The 20,444-nt window shown below is 37.4% G+C and overlaps 1 protein-coding gene across 1 annotated transcript in view; it reads right to left on the minus strand.

Annotated features, from left to right (window-relative positions):
* Positions 1-4,224: 4,224 nt before the first annotated feature.
* The window catches only part of LOC104625278 (death-inducer obliterator 1-like), a 40,009-nt gene continuing 23,789 nt past the window's right edge, over positions 4,225-20,444 (minus strand). Inside the window, 9 exon segments of the mRNA XM_010292863.1 lie at positions 4,225-7,613; positions 14,890-15,085; positions 15,764-15,853; positions 16,886-17,039; positions 17,883-18,429; positions 18,554-18,689; positions 19,153-19,260; positions 19,487-19,603; positions 20,331-20,444. The exon segment at positions 20,331-20,444 is cut by the window's right edge and continues 12 nt beyond it. Coding sequence (XP_010291165.1) covers positions 4,225-7,613; positions 14,890-15,085; positions 15,764-15,853; positions 16,886-17,039; positions 17,883-18,429; positions 18,554-18,689; positions 19,153-19,260; positions 19,487-19,603; positions 20,331-20,444 — 4,851 coding nt within the window.

A 20,444-nucleotide genomic window follows, 5' to 3' on the forward strand; every position in this document is an offset into this window, starting at 1 on the left:
CGTGTCACTGGGCCCGGGTCGCCCTGAAACCCCGCGGGGAAGAGCCCGCTGCGGTGCAGTGATGGGTCCCAGCCCTCCTTCCCTGCCGGGCGCTGGGGTTTTTGCCTTTTGTCCAGGCTGTGGAAAACCGGCGAGGCGGGATGCTGGAGCCCGGTCCGTGAGGAAACGCCAGCGGAAACTGCCAAGAGCAGGGAACTGGCGGGACGGGAGGGAGGGGGCTCCCGGAGCTCGCCAGGGAGCGAGGCCGCCCCGTCAACGTGAACGCAGCAAGGCCTTTTTTCAGGCCAGGCCCTTAGATAGGAACACAGCGCTGCCTTTCCACGTTTTTCGGGAACGTTTTTCACCGACCCGAGGCCTGGCCGTCGGTCAGCCCACAGCCTGCAGGAGAGGGTTGTGTTTACTCCGAGCACGAGCAGGGCAGTCAGGAGCAGGAGGCCAGTTGAATGGCAGTGGGTGTGTGGTGCCAGTGACTCCCTAGTATTTTAAAAATCCTCCCCAAGAACAGTGTGGCCAGGGCTCCAAGGCCCTGACAGACCATGTCATGTGGGTCACCTTTTTCTGTGAGTCGGGGATTGCGCCGTACTCTCACCTACTCGTTACCACTGACAGCACAGACGTAGCAAAGAAAATTGTGAGAAAAAAAGCCACAACGGTTTGAAAATGAACACCCATTATTTGTTTCATTGTTGCTTTTTTTGTTTTGTTGTTTGAAATGCTTGAAATGTTGTTTTCCTTTTGCTTTCTCCCCCGCACCAAGAACGCTTCTCTTCTGTGAAGCGCTGGAGGCAGGAGGCTCTTCCCTACATTCAGTACGCAGCTACAGTGGGGTCTGTAGCCCTGGATTTCCTACTGTAAGATTAAGTTAATAAACACTTTTGTAGTTTGGCAGTGTTTAAAAACTGTTCTTTCATAGAAAGTTAATCCAAAGCCCCTTAAAAAAAAAAAGTTCCATTTTTCTGAACTTGTAAAGTGGTATTACCACACGATTTCATCAAAATGAGCTTGGACGCTAGGTCTTGCACTCAGAGACCCCCTGAATGCACTCACACAGAGTCACTCTCCCCAGAACAGGCCTCGCACGATCACGAGCAGTTTGTTTGTACATTCAGTCTCTACTGCATGTCTGCTACCAGTTATGTATTTTAGTATTAAAACCCCATGCCTGTTATAGAAGACACATTCTAGAAACAAGCCAGTGTGAGGGGCACAAAAATGCTACTCCAGCTCATAAACAGAATAAAATAAAAAAAAAATGTCAGTACTTTATGAAATCTTTAATCCCTTGAGGAGGTTAAAAAAAAAATCTGTTCACTGCATTTTTTTAATGTTGTGCATATTTAATCAAGGTAGCATGCACAGACATTTTCCGTGTCGAAGTGTACCATGTTATATGAGGCATAGCCAAAGGCTGAAAGTTACACTGGTCTTTCCTCTAGAAACAAAAGCAGAAATTTTGAAAGCAGTTTTGTGCACATTAGACTCAATACACCCCTTCCTCCTCTGATCCTTCTGCACGCTCTCCTTTAGAATGCATAAAGTTGGAATATTACAGTCTTTTATAGATGTAATAATCCTTCTGCTTATATTGTTCTAGACCTTTTAGAAGCTTTTACATAAAAAATTAGCAAAATAACTTTTTGGAAAGTTAATTTATATTAGTACAAACATAGATAAAAGCTCGAGATAGTAAGTTGTTTCATGTTAATCAAAAGTTTGAACAAAGAGCGTATTTTTCTCTTTCTTGTAATGCATGATAATAATAATTCAGTACTATTTCTAGTCTCTGTAAATTAAGTTAAATTGTTATGTTCTTTTCAGCCTAGCTTTTACTGTTTCCTGCAGTGTAGAACACAGGAACCTTGCTGCAAAATCCAAGTCTAGGTCATTATAAACTGTATAAAGCTGTGGTTTAAAAAAGACAGTCATTAGTGTCTGTCTGTATGCTGTTGATTTTTCTACCACTACATCTGTGAGAGGATGCATTTACTGTTCCTAAATTGTGAACAGATTACCCAAACTGATCTGGGATAAAGGAGTGTTTCCTAGAAGATGAAAAGCCACACAGTGATTTCACAACAATGTAAAGTCAAGGAATTCATAAATGGTGTGAACTGAGTTTTTCTTAAGTGCAAAGCTGACCTGAATTAATTCATATTTTTTCTTTTCTTTAGATTTTTTTTGGTGTAACACCTACAAATTACAAACTTCCTAATTTAAATAAAGAAAATCCCTTCAGAATAAATTAGGGGATGTTTTAGAACTGAGAGAAAAATCATAAGCATTTTAGAACGCCCGCAGTTAAACGTCAGTTGGTAGCGATGTCCTGCAAAACATCTTCTTTCATTAAACAGTGAAGAAACAAAACCTGTGTGCCATCAGTCTCTTGTGGCTTGTTAAGAAGTAGCAATATTTAGCAAATAATATACACATACAGATTTAAGAAATGGACAACTGTTCTCTGTAGATGTTTATTCTACTTACAGTAACAAAAACCTGTGAAGTCCCATATTTTAATGTACAGTGATATATTTTGCCATATAAAATACAATTTACAGAAATTTCTATCAAGTAAACCTAAACAAACACACTTACTTTTTGCATACTTTTATGTATGTCTTTAAATTAGAAACATCTCATTAAGAAAAAAAATCTTACACCATAGTAGATGTTTGCATTTAATACCACCGCTCTGCATTTTAACATTTTGTCTACAGGTTCAGAATACAGAAGATCATTTCAACCAGCAGATCCTTGATGTATAAGGACTTCAAAGATGCACCAATATGAACTGTGAAATCTGTAGTGAGATACACAGCATACATGCTACTTGTAATGTCGTCTTCAAGATGCAAAGGTTTATAGGAATCTTAATTTTACATTTCCAAAACTATTTTATAAAAATATCAAAATATTTACCCAACTGTTAATTTACACGGTCAAATAAATTAGCGGGGTTTTATTTCATACTTTAGAATTACGTACTTGAAGAATACATGAAAAGTAGCGATGTTATGTATTTCACAGTGAAAAACTTCCCTCTTGACTCACAACATGAAGTACCACCACTCTTCTCATCAAGCTTAATGCAGTTACACCTTTTTCAGTGGAGAGTTTTATATACACTACCAGCCTAAGTAGGGTCTAACAAAAAAACAGTGACACTTTTTTTTCAGGAGCAAAACACTTTTAGAATGAAAAGTACAATAAAATGGGGACATTTCTTAAGTCTATGGCAAAATTCTGCAGAAACAAAAACAAAACCAAAACCATACTCCACTAAATCAGTTCACTCAAAGATTTAGTGGCCTATTTAACCCACTTACTCTTCTTTCCTTTTGTATGCCAATTCGTTTGTGGTCTTAGCCTTTTTCAAATAAATGTCTGATGTTTTTTGTAAGTTTTGCTGGTTATAAAGGTGCTACTCTTATATGTTGTTTAATTACAGATTTGTAAAAATGTGACATATAAAACCCTTCAGCCTTGTGAAAAAAACTAAGTACGACTTGTTTCTTTGCTGTACACTTAACAGATGGATTCCAAAACACAAAATACCTGTATATAAAAAGGAAGATAGTGCACTTTAAGCTTATAACATTCCATTTTCAAATCCTCCATCAGTCACAAGTAATTATTAACACTGTTCTTCTGCAGCCTTTTCCTAAATACACACGGCCTTTCCGTTGTAAAATAAACATGACAGCAACATTGGACTCCTTTTCTTAAAGCATGTGCTGTAGGAACAACTTTGTCACCAAAACGTCACGTAAATGAGATGTAAAGGTATGGCTCCTAAGGTCTGGATTAAATTCTCTTATAAAATTACAATTCAAGTTACTGGAAAACATAACTTTATAATCTTAAAAAGCAATATGCTCTTCTTAGACTCTTTCCATTTCTGTACTGTAAATGGAAATTTTAAGATAAAGATGCAAGTAGAAAAACAAAATTTCAGTACAGGTAACGCTGTGAACTTTTATAAGAAAAACATTATGCACAAAATGCAGCAAGTGAAAGTCCAGTATGTTCTTGCCTCTTATCTGTTTGAGTATTTTCATTCACAGTTGTTCAAAAATCGCTAATTTGTCAGTACATTTTGTAAGGCTAGTTTTACAACAGCATTTTTGTAAAGGTGAGAATATACAGTATATACAGAAGATGCCGACTCAGTCTTTGCTGTGTTGTAAAAGTATATTATTTATGTGAAATAGAATAGCAGTCATCTTTCTATGACTGATTAGTGGAAGATGAAGCTTCCATTTCTGTTGGTTTCTGAGTTTCCTTCGGTGTTTCTGGCTTCATCTCTTTACCAATTTCCCTACTCTTACTCCGATCTTTGCGATCCTTTCCTCTTTCTCTTTCACGATCTCTCTCTCTCTCTCGATCTCTTTCTTTTTCCCTGCTTCGATCCCGGTCCCTGTCTTTCTCCCTGTCACGATCTCTGTCTCTGCTTCTTGATCGCTCTCTATCACGTCTTCTGTAGGACTCTCTCTCCCTGGTTCTTGCTCTCTCTCGGTCTCTGTTTCTTTCCCACTCTTTAGCCCTCTCTGAATCCTTCTCTCTCTCTTTGTTTTGGTTTCTGTCTCTATTTTTATCCCATTCCTTGTCTCTGTGTCTGTCCCAGTCCCTGTCTCTATTCCAGTTTCTGCCACGGTCTCTTTCCCAAGGTCTGCCATGTTCTCGTTCCCTTCGTCTTTCCTCAAAGGGTCTACCTTGTCGATTATCTCCTTGCTGAGGCTCTGGCTGATCTAAAACCTTGTCTTTATTTGCTCCCTCATATCTCTCTCTCTGTCTCCCTTCAAATGTCTGGCCTCTAAATTCAGGATTTTTGCCTTCTCGGAAGTCAGATGCTGACCACTGTCCTTCTGACTCAGATCCTTGTCCAGAAATATTGGAAAGAGATGCAGATGGTCCAGCTTCCTCCCACATCTCTTTTCTGTGAGATGGTGGATGGCTTGGAAGGTCCAGGAGTGGTCGTGGCGTTGGCTTCATACCTTGTGGTGACTGACCTTGGAAATGAAATCTAGAAGGGGGAGGTTCATTTTCTTCTGGAAACAGTGCAGGTGTGGCTCCTCTTGGTCCTCCAAACTGAAGTGGTGCTGGACCTCTCTGGTTGGCAAATCTGGGTGGTGGACTCCCTCTCCGTTCTTCAAATGGCTGTGGCAAAAGTCCTCTTGGACCAGGTATGTGATTTGGAGCTGGACCTCTCTGCCCTTCAAATTGATTTGGGTGAGGCCCTCTTGGTCCCCCAAAATGACTCGGGGCTGGACCTCTTGGCCCTCCAAACTGAGGGCCTCCTCTCTGTCCTTTAAACTGAGCTGGTGGGGGTCGTCTTTGACCTCCAAAGGGAAAGGGCGAAGGTCCTCTGTTTCCCATAAACTGAGGTGGATCTGGTCCTTCGAACTGTCCTGGAGGCCTAATCATTTCATTAAATTGGGAATCTGAGAATTCCCGTTGTTCCATGTGAGGTTCCCTACGATCTTCAAATTGAGAAGGTGACATTCCTCTTGGAACACCATGATAAGAAGGGGCAGGGCCCCTATTATCACCAAAAAGAGATGGTGGTCCATGCTGTGTAGAAAATAAGGAAGGAATGGGACCCTTCTGACCTCCAAATCTTCCAGATGGAGGTCCTCTTTGCCCATCATTATTTGGAGAACCATGCTCTTCAGAGAACTGTGGTGCCGGTCCTCTAAAATTAGGTCCATGAGGTCCTCCAGGTGCATTGAGCATCAGTGGTGGTGGAGGCCCTCCTTTCTGCCCAGACAAAGAAAATGGAGGTCCAGCTCGGTTTTCTTCAAAGTGCTGTGGGGAGGGTCCACCCTCACCCTGAACTGATGGAGATTCAGTTTGTTCTACAAATTGATGAGACTGAGGATTTCTTTGTTCGTCATATTGCACTGATGAAAGACCCCTCTCTGGTTCAAAGTGACCAGCTGCCTTTTCCTGAGAAGTAAACATTGTATTTGAAAAAGAATCCCTTCCCATCACTTCCTTTGACTCATTTGACCATGATACTTTATGCATATCTTGCAAAGACTGACTGTCATTTGATGTGGAGAAATTAGGCTGAAAAGATGTACTTGGAGGTGTTGGAAGCAGCACTTTACGTAAAGGTTTGGATATAGAAGGTTCTCCAGAAACTGTTTGACTCACATTTTCCAAAGTAACTTGAATGGTGTTTTCAAATTTGCTATTAGAAGCTTCTTTCTGGGACACTGTAGAAGCCTTTTCACTTGAAACCCAACTATCACCACTAAAACCAGACTCAGTAGCAGAAATTAAAGTTTTCTCTTCCTTACCAAGTGAAGTCTGCAAAGCATTTGGAAAACTTGCTGCAGCCATTTCTCTTGTGGGTATCTCATTCTGTACTGCTTGTGGCTTTATTCGAGAATCAACATTGTCATTAGTCTCTGTCGCCATTCTTCTAGCTTGTCGAGGATCTCTATTCTGCCTTGGGTCACAGCCCTGGTTCAAAACTTGTGCTTGCTGATTTAAAGATGAAGGTAAATCTACTTTTTGTGTAGCTTGCTGGTCCTGATGGAATAATTCAGCTTTTATGAGGGCAGATTTTGGTGGTGGTGACATTAAAGCATCAGATACTGAAAAATGAGCCATTGAAACACCAACAGCTGCTCTTTGTTGTCTGAGGGCTTCTTCTTGTTCCTCTAGTTGTCTTTTCTGTTCTTCTATTTGTTTGTTTAATTCTTCCAACATTTTCTGCTGTTCTACCAAGGATGAGGATGCAGATAAATCATATGAAGCAGATGTTTCCGAAGAATTGCTTTTAGTGTCTGTATACATTTTGTTGGGTAAATCATCAACAGTAACTTTTGCTTCTTCCAAGATAGTTTCATCTTCTGGATCGTAGGCCTCATCCTCTAGTTCTGCTGTATTAGACGGCTTTTCCAAATTATATCGTTTTTCGCTTTCGCCAGTCTGCATTTCAAAAGCTTTCTCCGGACCATATTCTTCTTCAGGATCATATGGTCTGTCATCCTCCTCCTCTTCTATAGCTCTGTCTTTTGACATCTGTCCAAACTGCTGCACGATGGGATCTAACAAAGGAACAGCTGACATTCCTCCATCAGCAGCAGCTTGGCCTTCCTGATTTGAAGACTGGACAGTTTCAGAATCCTTAGCAAGAGGCTCAAAAGTCTTCTTTTTTCCAAAAAGCGTCTGCAGGATGTGCTCGAGAGGTGTGGCAGTTTTTGAAGATGAAGAATGCGTAGCAGTAACGCTTGCAGAAGCGGCAGTTGAAATTGGTGGTGTTACAGTAGTTGTGGTTCCACTTTTAATTGAGGACAGTATTTTTAATACTGAAGGTGTAACTGCTGAGGTGTCTGGCATGGGAAGTGGGGGTGGAGGTGGAGGAGATCCAGGTGGTGTTGTACTTACAGTTGAATCTCCTGAATAAAGTGTGTATTTCGGAGTTTTCTTCTCTTGCAAAGCGGCTAGTGGCCCTTTAGAGAACAGTGATGTTTCGGTTTCCTCATGTGCTTGAATTCTGCTTCGCTTTTCCTCAGTCTTTTCTGTTTCAATGCCAGTGGCGAGACGTTTCCCTTTCTGGCAGATAACCAATCCAAGAATTAAATTTGGTCGAGATGACTCAAGACCTGAAAGGGAACACAAAGATTGTATATGTAAACAACCAATTTTTAATTATGCTTTCAGTAGAAACTTACTATTTTATAGAGTGGCAGCTAGAAAAGTCATACAGATAACAGTTTTTCTAAATTCCATTAGATGACCTATCGGCAATTTTCAGTAGTCCATAAGCGTATGCATCTATACTTCTTTACTTTTTATATCTATTTGTATATAATAAGTAATGTTTTAATTCCTTCCTTGATATTATCAATAAAAGATTGCAGCAATGGGTATGATTACTAAAAAGTGGCTCTGCAAATGTTCAAAACCAAAGTAAGTTTTTGTATTTTTTGTATTGTTACACCACTTCTGTTGTTGTTCAACCACTTCTACCTCTCCTGCTAAAAAATTTGCAAATGTGTTGTATACACAGAGATACTGAAAAGTGAGAATACCTGGGCTCAACTTCGGAACTCTGTTTTTGTTATAATCTGTGCTAAAAGACTACATTCACACCAGTCTACCAATATTTTGTCTATCTCCAAGTTAAACAAACACCGGTAATTGCTAAAAAGATAACCTCAAACAAACCGTGTTTGGAAACAGTATTAAAGCTTGTAACCCACTCCCTGTTTGCTTGGGTTTTTCCCAGTAAAGACATTATTTTAAGACCCGACAGAAGCAGGGAAACGGGTACCATCGCAAACGAGCAAAGGAGAGCTTAAGCAGACACGAGTTTTGCTTGCGGGAGAAAGGGACGCTGGTTGGGTATGAAGCTGGTATGCAGAGGGCAAGGTGACTATAAACCCCGTTCCAGGATTCAGTCGGATGCTATAGGCCCTTCTATAAGTAAAAAACATGGTGAGCAGAACTACGCCTATTGTGAAAGCTTCGGACTTGAATCCTTGGAGAAGTATATCCAAAAATGATGGGAAGGTTTCTGATAAGGAGATAAAACACAAAGGTCTGTAGCTCTGTTTGACGTTATTGTATTTCTTCCTTTTACGTGCACAGTTCCCACTGGCACTTGTGGAAGATAAACATGTCCAGAATAGAGGTCAGGGAATAAATCCTTTCACATACAGCTGGTGGCAAATGTAGCAAATCTGTATAAAGAGGATTTTTAACTTCTGGATTTAATGACTTCTTTTAAAAGGTCCTCATTTGAGAACCACTGTCATTCCCCTGTATGTATTTGCATCCAGCTAGGAAGGAGTAATAGAGAAACACAAAACTGTAACAGATAATATTCACTGTGGTTAAACGGGAAGGAGAGGACTCTGACCTACGGTGTTCTTTCTATTCACGATCCTGTGAGAGTTTTACATATGTATGTTCCTTGTTCTTATTAAACCAAACCAACTGCTCATTATGGAACAATTTTAAAATATCTAAATATTAGCACTGAAAACGTCTTGATACCAACAAAAAAACCCAAAGCCCACAGCTGCAGATATATTCCATTAGTAAACCACATTCACAGATCCATTACTTTGCTGAAACAACTGAATTCAAAGTTTTATGGGAACTCTTAAATTTACCATCTAATGAGAAAATTACATCAGCTAAATTTTCCTAATTTTCCTAAATTTATGTTCATGTTTATAATAAACTTCACCTTTTCTAAGTTCTTTCATTGCTAACTTCACACTGAGAAATCAGTAAAAGAGTTTAGTATATTTTTAGGTTAAATGTGAAGTTTTGTCAGTGAAAAGATACCATCACTCTTACAGCTTAAGCTAAGTTCAGTTAGAACCTGCTTAAAGTGCGAGATTAAAACTTGGCTGAATGGAAGTCAAGGGAAAGCCCACGCATTAAAAGCAATTAAGTCAAGATTTCTTCTTCAGTGAAAGCCAGTACTGCAGAAAGTATTTGCAGTATGCTAAATAACACACCAAAACCACAGCTGCTTTATGTTTTAAACTTACTATTTCTCTTCAATACTTGCTACATATTTCATTAAGCAATAACTTTTGTTCACAGAATGCCCCCCCATCACCGATGCTTACACTCCTTAAACTCAAATCTTATCCTATATAAACCTTATTTTCCAAATAATGAACTATAGATAGTAAGACAAAGACAGTAATTTTTCAAATGAAGTAAGTTAACTTCAAAGTTTTATGAGATCTTTTGACAATTGCGGGAAAAAACCCTCCCCTCAAATTCTGTGGTGTTCCGATTCTAACTGGTAATAGTACAGTGAAACTCTTTAATCCTTTAATGAAGAAACCAGCAAGTCTGGTTACTCCATAGAACTAGGCTTTTTAAAAGACCAGAAAAAGTTATAATGAAAATTTGAGGCCAACCTAAAATATTTGGTTGGGATTTCCTATGAGGAATGTCTCTCATTATAATTATGTTGAGAAACAAGAATAATTAAATTTGAGTGAAAGTTTTTGGAAAACAGTTATTCTGTAGAACGCATTCTAGATCCAAAATAGAATTTATGTTGTTTCACAGTTCAGTGGTCAAGTTTTAAATAGTTTTGTGGTTAAGAGGGTATTCGACATGCTGTTTTAAATAATCTTTTATTTTTCATTTGGTAGTACATATTATTTCCTATTTGTATATCTAAAATTCAGTCCCAAAAAGTTTTTTTCCTCCAGGTACAAGTAGTAAATGTTGCCAATTTTCACCTTCTTCTTTGATATTTAGAAAAAAATTATAAAAATTATAAATACATGAAGAAAATTAATCAGCTGTATTACCAGAACTAAGATTTGCTAATAATTCAGTACATGCACAAACGTGCCCCTTAAGAGGGGTAGGGATTGAGATGTACAATGAAAGTAGGCAGGACAGGAACTAAACAAACAATTATTTTCAGTGAATCTAAGATTATTCAAAAAGGACCACATAAATACTTGATTTGTCCAAATACTCATTTGCAGCCACAGCCTAAAAGCAATTCTATCAGTTCTGTTCACAATAATTTACTACCTTAAATGAAATTATATTAATATGTAAGATCAAGGCATAGTTCAAAAGTAAAACAACTGGGAAAAAAAAAATTCACAGTTTACAATCAGAATAGACTCATTAGCTAGAAATGGCTCACTGAGTGTGAATTTGCTTTATATTTTTTCTTTATCTGTGTATGAATGGTGACTCCACATTTGGTCAGTGTTGAGAGTCTCACAAATTGGTGTTTATCCAAAAACTCCTAGTAGGCATTTGCTGCTGTTCTGCTGTTAATGTTAATGTTTATGCAGAGACTTGTGATTTATGCAGTTAGTCACAATGAATCTCAAAACACTGAATAACTGAAAGAGGTTTCAAAAATCCATCAGACAGGATATCTAATAAAGTAGAATTACTGAAAAATCAGGTTTGAATCCCTGTAAGAAGCAGAGATCAAGTCTCTAATTAAAACAGGATAAAATTTTACTATACTTTCAAGACAATAAATTCCAGTAGGAAATTAATATCATTGGTTATAATTTAACCTGTTTAGAGTTTAGTCATCATAGAATAAATTCATTACGATATTACATTTTGATACTGTAATTTTACTCAAATATTGTAAGTTATGACTAACCTAGCTTCTACATTCACTCAGTTCAAAGTGATCAAATACTAAAGGCTTCTTTTGAACGGAAACATACGGCTAGACCAGCATATCAAGAGTCAGTCATTCCATTCCAATATCCATAAATAGGTTAAGCACCTAATTTTAGATAGTAACAAAAACATTGGCTGCAGTCTCCAGCTATTGCTCAATGACTATCTTTCACAAGCAAGCATTTTAAAAGCCCTGCAAGCTGTGTCGGCAGAGTTAGTAGCTTTCAGTGCTAAATTATTTATAAAATAGTTATTATCCTATCATGTATTTGAAGTCCACATGCTGGTTTTATTGAGTTACATCCTGTAACTAAAGCCATTAAAACAGGATATACTGAATATTAGTATTGGATGAGTACTTTTCTTACCCTTAAATACATTTTTTCATTAAATCAGTTTTACCATATTTGTCCCAATTAATCATGAGAGAAGCTGACAACTATCACCCAATTTGTGCACCCGTAATTCAGGGGTAGAGATCACTCCCAGCATTGTAACACTGCTGCGCATTAAGGTACGCTTGCCGAATGGAATTGGCTGGCATAGAAACTAAGGTTCCTTAACGCCATGTTCTTCTACTATTGCTGCTTTTCGAACGATACTGGGGAGAGGAGGACACCTAACTCCCTTCAGAGTACAGTTAAAATTTTGTTCCATTGATTGCAATTTTTAAGAGCATTCTAAACAGCGTGAGGAGATTTCATGCCTTCATACTTTAAGAAAAAACACGCTTCCTATTGTAAACTACCAAGAGAGGTATATCAACATTTGTGGAATCCTTTGCTGATATATGGCTGTTTTATTGAAATTAATTTATTTTAGCTAAGATACTTGTTATGTTCCCACCGTTGCCACTAAATCCCTCAATAAATCACTTTCTATTGGTACTTAAGTTTGATTACAGTATTTTTTACAAAGTGCCTTGAGCTCTACAGATGAAAGTGCTAAATAAGGTTAAGTGTGTATGTGAAAAAGCCAAGTAAATTCACATACAGTAAACTGCTGCAAACAGACAATGCCGAAGAGCCCACCTATACATAAAATCTGGTAGTAAATGTCTGAGATTAATCAAGTATAAATATGGATAACTTTCCATTTTCCTCTGTTTTTAAATCACCCATGTCAAAGTTTTTTGTAGATCTTCTAGGTACTAGCGCAGTTCAGAAGTCCTCAGCTGTGTTCCAAATCCAGTCCATCAGAAAACAGGAGAAATTCATAATCCATACGTGCCTGATGGAACTGGTTGATACAGCTGGAATATCTTCTAACTAGGATTTCTGGAGTGGCAGGGTTTTATTGTCCTTTCCCTCCTCCCCCCTCCAGTCGTATTTATCAAATCATCTTAAGCTATCTAAAGCATAATGCTTTGCGAGTCTTCGCTAAACTCTATTTGAAGGTACATGATTAAATTTAAGGAGACAATGACCACTTTCCATAAAATATTTTTATTGATTGTGAAAGAAAGAAAAAGCGGTAAATTCCATCAGATGTCATTAAGAAGTATGGATTACATGTCTTTTATGCTGTGGTTTTAATACATACAGAAAAACAGAAAAACAGCTTACCTGATATTTTTGCCCCCTCCCCGCCTACTGGATCTGGTTTTAAAATATGGACACAACTTCGCACAACTATGAGGTAAAGGCTGCTACAGAAGTTTCCAAGAAGTGTGAATTGATGGGCGAAGTCTAAGTGGGACTTCTAAGAAACTGTTACATCATATGGCCTCTCTGCCTTTGGAACCTTACTTCTATTGCTATCCTTTAAATCCACTTTGCCTACAAATATGTATTTCAATTTGAAAACCTGACTCATAAAATTTGCCTCCGTGAACAACACCTGCTCTTCTGAGCAATCCCCTCCAGTTCTGAAAAACTTTTGCACTTGCAACTCAGCAAAACCAGGCTGTAGTTTTATAGTATACCATAGTATATACAGTTTACCATAGTATATATTCTATACTAATACTTAGGAGAGTTTGTCTACATTTGCCAACCTCCAAACTAAAATCACAGTTTCCTTTGAAATGAAACCTATAATGGAAAAGTAAAAGGAAGTGTAAAAAAGAAAGCTGGTGTTTCCACAGGACTGCAAGTAGGCAACAACTAGCTCAGTGCCTCCCTAAAGCAGGTTATTTACTCGCCCAGCAGAAGACTCCAGACATTTACAGCTGATTCAATGGCCAATCCCATTCTTGTGTTAGTGTCCATAAAGGAGGGCATTTCTTTTGTTCTGGCTGAAAACACAGCCCATAAGTTAAGACTCTGTCTACATCACTGTGCCAAAAGTGTTCTGCACTTAAGTGTTTTCACTTCTTGGCTATGAAATGGGAGTAACAGTTTTTGCCTACCTTTTGAGAATTCAGTAAGTTAAATTAAAGACTATGAGGTGCTGAGATTCAACAATTGTAGCTAGATTGCTATAATTTAGATAGCAAGAATCCTGCCTTTTTAGCGATAGCCAAAAAACAATTACCTAGACTGTGCACTGTTCAAGGATAGGTAAGACAGACCTGGAGTGTATGAGAAAAATCTTGTCTGAGGACACAGAGCGAGTGCCCTTTGCAGTCTCATGGAGGAAGGGAGAGCTTTTAACTAACGATGTATCATTTTTTGTTGTTGTTAATGTCGTATGCCAATAACACGTGAAAACCTGTCCCAGACACTGTTGCTCCTGCATATAAGCTCTGAGAATGCTTTATTGAGTTTAGTCCTAAACTTGTATTTGAGGAGCAGAGGACAGTCAGCTTCTCAGAAAGGTCAGCTCCTTGCATGTTTGCTGTTTCATACCTACCGTTTCATGTTTTGCAAACCATTGCCATGACAATGAAGTTACCTTCATTATAACCTGTAGTTCTTCAGCTTCTCAACCTGTTATTTTATGTAAAACCCCAGATACTTATTTGGAAAGTAAGCATATGCACCTCCTCCATCTTCAGATGAAGACGACTTCTAAGTTTGTAACAGAAGGGTGTTTCATGGTTGAATACATTCTCAGTTCTTCTGTCACCATTTTCAACGCACAAACATGGAGCAAACTCAAGCCAAACATTACTTCTTCTATTTTTAGATAAAATTACCAGATTAGAATATAACCTGCCTATACCAACTACTGTCTGCTACCTACTAACCCTAAGGAATATGGATCCCTTTCCCTGCCAACAAACCAGTTTTCAGAAGTCAGGGATTTGGCTAGAGTTTGCTCCAACTAGAACAAAACATTTCAAAAACCTTGTGCACCATATTGCACTTACAGCATAATACGTAGCATGAGACAATGACGATGTAGTGAAACCACTATAAACGTTACCTTTGTCTTCATAGATTTCTTGACTCTGCTGTGGGTTAAGTTTCCTGCTTGATTTAAGCGATGATGAATGGCTCAGAAGGGCCTAGGTTTCGTGGATTTATGGGTTGCTGCAGATAGGGTGGGGTTTTTTTGTTGTTGGGTTTTTTTTCTTTTTCAATATAGTGGCTGTTCCACATACTTGATTTTACAGGTAAACTCATCCTCCCAATAGCATATAAGCATCTTTTTGGAAAGGCTATGTAAATTTCAGACAATTTGCTCTTGAGCAGAGTTGGATTTCCAATTTTTCCCTATTTACATACTTTAAAATTGTTTTTTTATATAAAAATTTAATAAAGCTTACATTAAATATTCAACAACAATTTGTCTCAGACTGAATTCTATTTTGTGATTTTACCTAGCATTTAACCTCCCCTGTTTTGTGCTTACCTGGTCCCTCAAAGGGCAAGAGTTTGGAAGGAATTGGGTCCTTAGTACTCAGGGGGATCAGGTAGAGATCCTTGACATGTCTGTTGTTATTAGCTACAACACCAAAACGACCACGACTGCTAAAATAGGAGTAGAGAGAGATATAGGCAACTTCTTCTTCTTCTGTTGCAGGATGGAAACGAATCAAACACAATTCCTGTAATACAAAAGCAAAGTGGAAAAATTCAACCTGCAACATACCAGCAAATAAAATGGTAAAGGGCAAATTCCAGGGGTAAAAATAAATTGTATATTTATCACTCCAATTATGTTTTCAAGCCAATACTCTAGCTTTAAGACAGTACTGTTGTTCAATTTGTAATATTAAAAGAGAATTAGGTTTGTAATTTTCAGAAATATAAATTACTTGTGTATCTTACATCAAACTAAACATCTTGAGGCTCAAATTAATATGAAAGAAATGGAAAATTCTTAGTTTCACGATTATATCTGTATATTGTGTGTCATTTTTTCACTTCTGAAGTGTTTTTAATAGCAAAATCTATTACAGACATTATATAAGTTCCTTTTCTTTAAAATCTGAATTTCAATCTTCCATACTGAATAAATAGATTATTTATGTTCAATCATTAAAAATGAATAAATAGCATGAAGATTTAACTACTATGCAGGAGAAAGAGATTAAGAGGATCTGCAGCTCAATAAACATGTTTCTTCAATAAATCAAAAATTTTAAAGGAACACATGGTGTTGGTAGTTTTCCAGGTGTGATCTATGTCAGTATTTGCTGTTTACTAATTTATATTATAAAAAGTTGTCATTTTATATTGCTGTATTTTTCTTCTGGGTTTTGCAAAGGATTTTAAGTGAATACCTTAGAAAGTGAAGATTTGAGTTTGCCAACATAATCCCAGACTGTCTTCGGTGAGATCCTCCCACCAATATGAATTGTATCTGGTAAATCCTAAACAAGAAGTATTACATGGTAGTATGAGAAAAACCAAAGGAGACTAATGGTTAAAAGCAGTGCAGCTTGCCCCATCCCAGTAGCCTAATGGATAATGCACTATTATATTTCAGTAAACTTTCATACAGATTTTTCTAATTTCAGACAGGCTATTTCTAAATTTCAAGATGTTTAAATTATGGCATGTTACCAAAAGGCTAACGATACTCATGAAACAGAAAAAGCATTCCCAGACAAGGATAGCAGCAAAATGTCTAATCATTCTGTACGCCCATTATTGGCTTTGTTTTTATAGGGAAGCTGCCATTTGAAATACAGACTTTCTCCACACTTTTAGTTTCTCAGGAAATGCTGCACTGGTGACTACAAGCCACATTCTAGTGAGCTTCCTGTCACGGGGACACTGAAACTCCTTTTAGCAAAAGCAAGACCAAAAAGAACCACCAGCCCTACTAATAAAAGTCCTAAAACACACATTTGTGTTTGAAACTTCCTAACAGTCACATAAAATGCACTTCAGAGAAAAAAGAGAGAAAGAGTAACTTATTTGTTTTAGTACAAACACTTATACTGTCTCATTATTTGAACACTCACCCTCCCAGAATAATATCATCCAACTGTTTTTATTTGAAAATTAGTAAAAAAATGATATTTTTCATAAATGGCCAAAGAAAATTTTGTAATAGATCACATCAGCGACCCATCCAGTTCAAGAACAGAACAAGACATCTACTTTAAAATACGGGCTGTAAAACTTTTTTTCAAAAAATGAAGCTGAAATAAAGGTATTATTCCATGTTAGATCCTAACATATGTATAAATATGTTTAAAGACATGAGAATTCTTCACAAATTTGTGAGGAATTTTTAAAAGGCTTTTTTTTCTTGAGCTACTTTTCCTGTTACTAAAGGGATGCCATTTACCACTGCTACAGTTCTACTATAACTATATATATGTATATATATACTTTCTAGCAACAGGAACTGCAGTACAGATTTATTCTAAACACACAAACATGTCAGTGCTAACCTCGCTAAGATAATCAAAACACCCGGAGACAGGATATGCTTTAGTGACAAATTTAGCCACACTCTGCATGTTAATAAATCCCTTCCAAATGGTGTTGAGACGAGAGAGAAAGAGGGAAGTATCGCTGTCTTGAGGTGAGCGTGGCTCTGCAACACTGCAAAACAGATCCAAAAGAGAAAGGTTACAGAATATAAATGAGAACGGTCCCTTTTCTTCCCTCCTCCTATTGCTCAAATACTTTATTTTAAACAAATAACATAATTTTTACTAAATGCTTTGTTAATGTTTTCCACTAACTTTGTATTAGTGAAAAAAGCAAGGAGTAACAGAAAATAAGCTTGTAGCTGCAGACAGGCAAAAAGATGCCGAAAGATAGGACTTTTATAAAATTAGGTTAGCACTGTAACTGTTGTGATCCTGACTCTGCAACAAACTAATCTGAATTATATATTTCCCACTGAGTCAACAATATCTATCTGAAAGAGATTCTCAAGTAAAAGAATTTGCTATGAACAAAAATCTTTTAACTGCAGCTTCATAAGGATATACTTTGCAATATTTAATTTCACTATTGTTTATACCCAGAATATGAAAGAAATCCACTTCCTTTCAAGCTGATCAATTGGTTAATTTTAATTCAAATTCCTAAGTTCAGATGTAACTGTATTTTAATACAGGATGAAAATCTGGAAACGCCTCTAAACCATCTCTCACATACACTCCCTTTCTATACATTAATGTACATGCAGACTTCCAAGTCTGCAGAATACCTTCAAGTTTTATTTATCTGCTGAAACACATTGTAGAATCTTTGCTGTCAACATACACTGATGCTCAGAAAATTTTACCAACTAGTGAAGGTAAATTAAAAATCTGAACTTTAAAGTTGAACATGCCTTTTGATTGGGGGGAGTGGAACGGGACATGGGACACACGGGACTTTGAAGACCACAACATTAAAGATTTGGTAGCTTGGCTTACTATTAAGTATACGCACTTGATATTGGGTGAATGGTGAACTGCTAAGTATCTTGGATCTGGTGAGGATGATGGCTTTGTTAATATTGATTTGGGGACAGTCATAACTGGTTTTGAAGTTTCCGGTTTTGTTTCCCCTGTTGAAACTTTGTCAGATGCAGGACCAGAACGCAGGGCTGGTGTCGCGATACCAGAGGAGCTGCTCATTGCTGTCCGAGGGTCTTTGCCAGAAACTGTTACGGTTGTGACAACTCCACCAGCACAAGAGGCAGGAAAAGCAGAAACCTCTTCAGGTGCAGAAGAATCTGCATTGTTATGGCCCTGGGCTGTAGGAATGCAAGTTCTTTCTACGCTAGACTGAGCAACTGTTTCTGCTAGTGGTCCAGCTTCAGTTTCCATTGCGTTTTCAGAGACGGCCTCTTTGGCAGGCTCTGCTGTTGGGGTTGGTGCAGAACTTTCATACTTTGGCTGAACTTCTGGTTTTGCTTTCGACTCCACCTTTTTAACAGGAGCCACTGACTTTATCTTCTTAGGTGGTACTTCATCTTCGGATGCTGAAATCTGCCCTATAAATTTATTTTAAAAGCTTTTGATTACTATTTAACAATGAAATAGTGTGGAGAAAAAAAAATGAGCAAACAACACTCTTAACAATTCTTTCACTTAGCAGAAAGTCAGCACTGTAGATACCTGTACAGATTTTGCAGTTCAAGTCAAAAAGATGGGCTCGATGTTGACTTGTTGTATCCTTCAACATACTGCTAAAAACATCTAGAGAAGGAGCACTGTTTAAATTTGGTGCAGTTCGGGCTGACTCTTGCTGCTCCTAAAATGAATAAACACAAAAAATACTGCAGTTGATAATTAGTTTCAACCATTAAAAAATACTTTGGAAACCATTAATTAACTTCAATTCTTTAAAAAAAGATTAAAGGCCTTGGTTAAAACATATCACGTCAGACAAAGTTCTCAAATAATGTTTGTTCTCATTTCATTCTACAGTATTCTGAAGTAGATACCTAATGTTCAGAAATAAAAGATTTCTCTGTAAATTGACAGCAAGGGCTGAAGAATACAGAGCATTTTAGAATTGCATGCAAATCATGCCTGCTACTTAGTTGTTGCACTCCTTCAAACTGAAAGGAAAAATGCTGATATAACACACCTACTAGATGATAATATCCTTACAGTTCATTCAAACAGTCTCCACTTGTGATGAAAAATTTGAGGCCCCAGTTATCATTTATCTCCCTCCACGTCTTCATGCTGAAGCAATAGCCAATACTTACATCAGAATCAGACACTGGTGGAGAATCTTCCATATTTACAACTTGCATATGCTCCCGTTTTACAGATGTTTTCTTGATTTCATGAGATTTGCTTCTTGACTCTATCATCTGAAAGAAACAAAACCACTTTGGTAAAAAGTCCACATATTTATTTTATGATTTCATGCCATTCTCTGTTGTCATTTGGCTGGTGGTTGAGAAACAGTATACTGAAACTGAACATTATTATTATTTCATTAGGAAGGAAATGGTGCATTAATGTAAGGGTGGTAAGGGTTGGTGAACTTGCTCTTAATTCATATCTAAGGACACAGCAGAGAATTATGTTACTTACTGCTTTAGCTGGTTTCTCTTTCCATACAGACAGTTCTTTAGATAGAAGTTCTTCTGGTTTCATTCTCACTAGTTTTGACAGTGAGATTTCCTCACGAAGGACACGATGAAAAAGTCCCTGAAAACAAAACAGACTTTGTTGCCATGCTGAAGAGAACCTGCTTGGGTAACTAACAAGGTTTGCTATGCTTAACAGGCAAAACCTGTTGCAGTTTCTTAATGCTCTATTAATTAATAAAATACCAGATACACATAAGCAAATTTGGAAAGGTGCAGCAACCAGAAAATAAGGACAAAACAAACACAAAGCATGAATTTTCCTCATTATCAGCAATATGTATCAATATAACTGGAGTGTCAGAAGTTGAGCAGCCACTCTCCTGTTTTGTATTTATTGTAGAAATTAAAAAAAAACAAAACAAAACAAAAAGAAAGAAGTTTCAAGTATTCTTTAGTGGATATTTTCATCTGCACCGATGTCCTTTTTTTTTTTTGCTTTTAAAGCATTAAGTATGATCATGCACATGGGCACTATCCAACACATACTACAAAATGTCACAAGAAGAGAAATTAATGAAGTCGGTATTTATTTTAGGAAAGCCATTCTGTAAATAAGTATTTCACACCAAATGCCCAAACTTAATAAATACAGATGACCAACTAAAGTAGACTTTGAATTCCTACTGGATTTTTTTTTTTAATTTGAATGGCTTTATAATAGTCTTTTATAGTATAATTCTAAGTCTCTATCTTGAAACTCTTAGTGTTGAGGGTAGAGTTTGACATATCATTAAAAACCAAAAGTATGTTTCAGTATATGTTTACTGTTTAAGGAAATTCCAAACCTGGTTTTTGGGGTCCTTGAGATTGAACATGATGCTACGGTATTTACTCTTGTATCTGTTGTCCGTAACTTGAAACAAATTAAACATCTCCTTTTCAATATTGAGTGCTACTTT

Source organism: Phaethon lepturus, unplaced genomic scaffold (assembly GCF_000687285.1).
Source record: "Phaethon lepturus isolate BGI_N335 unplaced genomic scaffold, ASM68728v1 scaffold48708, whole genome shotgun sequence".
Taxonomy (NCBI): Eukaryota; Metazoa; Chordata; class Aves; order Phaethontiformes; family Phaethontidae; genus Phaethon; species Phaethon lepturus.